Consider the following 4,438-nt stretch of genomic DNA (forward strand, 5'->3'; position numbering starts at 1 on the left):
AAATAACTTGATAATTTAAACATAAAACATAGCTACTATAAGAAATATATTAGTTATTTAATACTATGAATTTAAAAACAGCTACAAGCACCAAACTTTCTTTACTGTCGCGTATAACCTAAATTCTTATGTTCGTATAGTCGTAGATAAAGTTTGAAGAATTTACAATGTTTAGCCTGTAAATGGGTGCGATTCTATAAAAGTCAAGTTGTAACCAAATCAGTAACAGTTACCCGATGCACGCTTACTTTACGCATATCCTTAGAGATGCCACGACGTCTGCAGTACGTCTGGGATGGAAATAGATCAGGCTCCAGACGGTGTCGGCCGCGCTTTCTTGTTTCGCGACTAACGGTGTATAATTGTACCTGAGATGCACCGGCAGTGTTGCACGATGATTTCATTGTCCTGTCACGGTCGTTTAATAATGCAAGACTTTTACTTCCTCCTATGTTCCTGTTTGAGTATTTCATCTGTGAATTAAATACGAAATTAATTTGCATTTGTTTTAGGTACGGTGATGGCGACTGTATCCGATGCTTCCGGTTGATGCGGAGATCACGCAATGTTATAGAGGTATTCTCGGAAGATCTGAATAGATGTTACACCTCTGCGGCCACTGCATTGGCCTCCTGTGATAAATTGAATTCTACGTCCATCTTGTATCGTTAGTAAAAAATAATTTTATTTTCTAATATATTAAAACTGCTTTACGTTTAATTATAACCTTGTTTTTTAAATAGGTACCAGGGAAATTGGGAATGTTCTTATCAGAAATGAATATTGTCCAATAACTGGTCAGTATCACTTCAAATACAGTCTGAATAATAGATCTGAGAATGCTATAGAGTGTAACAGCTTCTCATCTTCCTTCAACAATTGTCCTGATGGCTCTATTTTAAGATTGCACTTCAATCATTGCAGCTTTGAGTCTCACAGTAATTTTCTTATTGATTTTTTTACTACTGTTTTTATTTATTGGTATATTAGTAAAGGAAAATTCATTAATCATTATGAATGTTTCAGCAAATCTTACATTTAATTGCTTGGGCAACTGGCCTGGTCCAAATGGCTCCACTTATTTTGCTCTGATGGACAGCAGTGCAGTCTGTGAGGGTAGACCACAGTATAGGTGTGGGGTAAGTGGAAAATAATATGCTATAACCGTGATTTTTTTAATTGAAAGGACATCTTTTTATAGTTGTTCCATGTTGACAATAAAAAAGGAAAGACATACATGGCACTTAGCAGTGATTCCAGCTGTACACAAAATTTGGAGAATTCCACTAATGGATATGAGACACTAGTCCTTAGTAAAATTCCAAATCAAAAAAAAATGCCAAATTATGTGAAGACTCATGTGGCAACGTTAGTATATATTTTTCCATTGTATCTACTAATCCAAAATTTGCAATAACAATGTGGTTTTGAAATAATCTTTTATTATATTAATTAAGTAAAAGTTATTGTTGAATAGATTTCCAAAATGGGCCCAAGGTTTATGGGAAGAGTCTCTGATTGTTAATGGTACTATGACTTTCACTGATCTTAATGGCTATAATAGTTACACATTCATTACCGTGGATTCAAACGAAGAAACTGGTCGCTACATCGTTTATTCCAAAGATCAATGGTATAATAGAATATTAATTAATAAAGTATTAAGAATGATTATTTATATTTATGTACCTAAAAAACATATACGTATTTTCAGTGAACAAGCAGCTTATCTGTGTCTAATGATGAGGCAAAGAAGCGAAAATGTATTAGAATTCACGATAGGTATTTACTATTTCGATAATTATATTGTACTAATTATAAATATCAATTAAATAATTGAATTTACAAAATTACAAATTTATACAGGAGTAGTGTTAAGTCCAGTCTATCAACATTATCTATGTGATGATCCAAACTTAGATAAACCAGTTTGGATGACACAAGCGCGTAAGTTAAAAAAATTATAGAAATTATACATGTTGCTAGAGAATTATATTACATGATACTCTTGCAATTAGGGATCGAACGTGCGGTAGAATCGCCATGTCCAATTACTGGCCAGTATATGGGGATGATAACTGACTTGTCAGGGATGTGCGCTGAGTTGAGTAGCAATTGCAACACACGCGAAATAATGTACTTTAAAGTCACTGACTGTGAGTCTGGTGAACTCTATGAAGGTAAAGTATCAAATATTACATCTCTGAATAAAAATAATTTTCATTAAAATACCTATTTGAAATTTAAAAAAAAATGTGTTTCAGAACGGGCATACTTATGCTTAGGACAGTGGGAAGAAAAAGGTGTCATGTATGCATATACTATGAGAAATGATACGGGTACGAACGAATGTTTCGTTGGTTTAATTGTCAACGATGAAGAAATATATATCAAGGAAGCAGGCGATCATTGCATTAGAAATATTGATCCGAAGAAGGAAGGAATGCGTTTGTATAAGAAAGGTACGTATCTGAATTCATACACAGTGTTTAATTTAAAAGTACAGATATAATGGTTTCGTATAATGTAGGCCAATGTTATGGAAATTCTCCAAGTCCTGCTCCAACACCAATGAAGCCAATACCTCACAATCCAATAATGAAAATCACAACGACTCCACGATCGAGGGTGTTAGGTAAACGCAAAAAAATTATCTTTATTGACATTATGTTACGTATTTTACCATTGATTACTTTGAAATAAAATGACAGGTACTCCCAGTATATCAGGGAATAGGATTCCGTCGTTTGCTTCGAGGAAAGCAGCTGGATCTTACGGTTTTGTGTTATTTATAATGCTACTTACGTTTTGTAGAAACACATACATGTATATTTGAGTAAGAATACTGCCATTAATAACGAGCAATGAACTAGTGAATGAATACTACTACGGGACGTAAAGCAAGTAAATATTATCAGCTTGAAGCGTGGTCATGAGACATTTTTTAATAGTACGAAGCAAAATGGATGAGCAAGTTAATATTTATGACTGCATTAGAGAAACATAAAGATGTTTGAATACGTGTAATACGAATACGAATCGTACTTCCTTTAACAAGAGACCATTATGATTTACTTTGTGTTTTAAAGATGCTTTTAATTAATATTTCTGTAGATACATAAACATTTATCACACTTCCACCAAACACTGCCTTGTAAGATACAAATAATAGTAAACTGAAAACTGTATGTTGCTAGGAGAATCCAAAGAAATTTGCGTACAATACTCTTTGACTTTAATACATTTTTCGTATTTCTTCAGTTCTGTATTAAATCGAGTAGACTCAATTACTACTACTGTTAATTGATCAATGAGACTGACTGAAGTAACAACACTGTAGAGAACAGTCCACTAGTAGCAAAATATACATTGCTTCTAATTTGTACTTAAAAAAAAATGAACTCCATATTTTACTACAATATATATACGAGAATCATGGACTTCAAATCAATATAAAACAATAGGAGTTACTCCCTGTGATTATTTCAGGAAGATTTTAAGAATAAGACGTAATAAATTTTTGATATCTAAGATAAAATGGTTAAATGAAATTTAGCATGAATTTTTACAATTAATACGAACAAGTGTCATACTTGTACCTAAAGTAGGATTTTTATGAGCAAGTATTGTGTGAAGTTATTTTACACTTTTTATAAAATGCTTTTTTAACTCGTTTTTATATTTATATGTAAATGTATATACATATGTATTTATAAACTTACTATCTTATCTATTAATGTATAGAATCAATGGTACAGTAATATTTGCAATGTAGATAGTACTTTTTCAGTCATGTTATGTATAGAATCACAGTGAGTCCATCAGATGCAAAACTACTAACTCTATGTTTTACAAGTTTTCTGATTTTAACTAGTTCTTCAATGTTAGCTTAATCAATCAAACTTTTTTAAATTTATTATTTTGACATCTGAAAGGCTTGTACATTAAAAATATGTATCCAAATTTCACATGTGTACACTGATTTATATTTGAAACTGTTTCAATATTGTTAATTAGACCAAATCCAATATTCTTTACATTGATACGAGATATTAAAAAATGATGCATTTTTATACAAAACAGTTATATAAATCATTATCTGAATACAAATATAAAAATGTGATTTTATTTATGTCTAATTTATATCACCATCTTAGCACTATTATACAAGTGCTGAAGTTCATCCTAACATCATAATGTTCCTGTTACAATATGCAAAAGTGCAATGACAAGTATAATGTCATGGAATGGAAATTAACTTTTATATTTTCAAGGTTTCTCAACAACTTAGACATTAAATATTATAAATGTAAATAATTTATATGACACATTTGTACATTAAGAATAACAAAGATCATTTTTTGTAGGATAGTTGCTTTTTTTACAGTATTTTACATAATTAGTCAGTATATTTTAAGTGTTTGTGTATTTTTTAATT

The 4,438-nt window shown here is 31.1% G+C and overlaps 1 protein-coding gene across 1 annotated transcript in view; it reads left to right on the forward strand.

The window, feature by feature from the left end:
• Positions 1-2,836, forward strand: part of LOC108572318 — a 35,720-nt gene extending 32,884 nt beyond the window's left edge. The window contains exons 3-13 of the mRNA XM_017934530.1: positions 513-667; positions 744-938; positions 1,027-1,139; positions 1,202-1,368; positions 1,478-1,633; positions 1,715-1,782; positions 1,867-1,947; positions 2,019-2,180; positions 2,265-2,462; positions 2,531-2,635; positions 2,712-2,836. Coding sequence (XP_017790019.1) covers positions 513-667; positions 744-938; positions 1,027-1,139; positions 1,202-1,368; positions 1,478-1,633; positions 1,715-1,782; positions 1,867-1,947; positions 2,019-2,180; positions 2,265-2,462; positions 2,531-2,635; positions 2,712-2,836 — 1,525 coding nt within the window. The remainder of the gene's footprint in view (positions 1-512; positions 668-743; positions 939-1,026; positions 1,140-1,201; positions 1,369-1,477; positions 1,634-1,714; positions 1,783-1,866; positions 1,948-2,018; positions 2,181-2,264; positions 2,463-2,530; positions 2,636-2,711) is intronic.
• Positions 2,837-4,438: the final 1,602 nt, after the last annotated feature.

This window comes from Habropoda laboriosa, unplaced genomic scaffold (assembly GCF_001263275.1).
Source record: "Habropoda laboriosa isolate 0110345459 unplaced genomic scaffold, ASM126327v1 scaffold65, whole genome shotgun sequence".
NCBI classification, from domain to species: Eukaryota; Metazoa; Arthropoda; class Insecta; order Hymenoptera; family Apidae; genus Habropoda; species Habropoda laboriosa.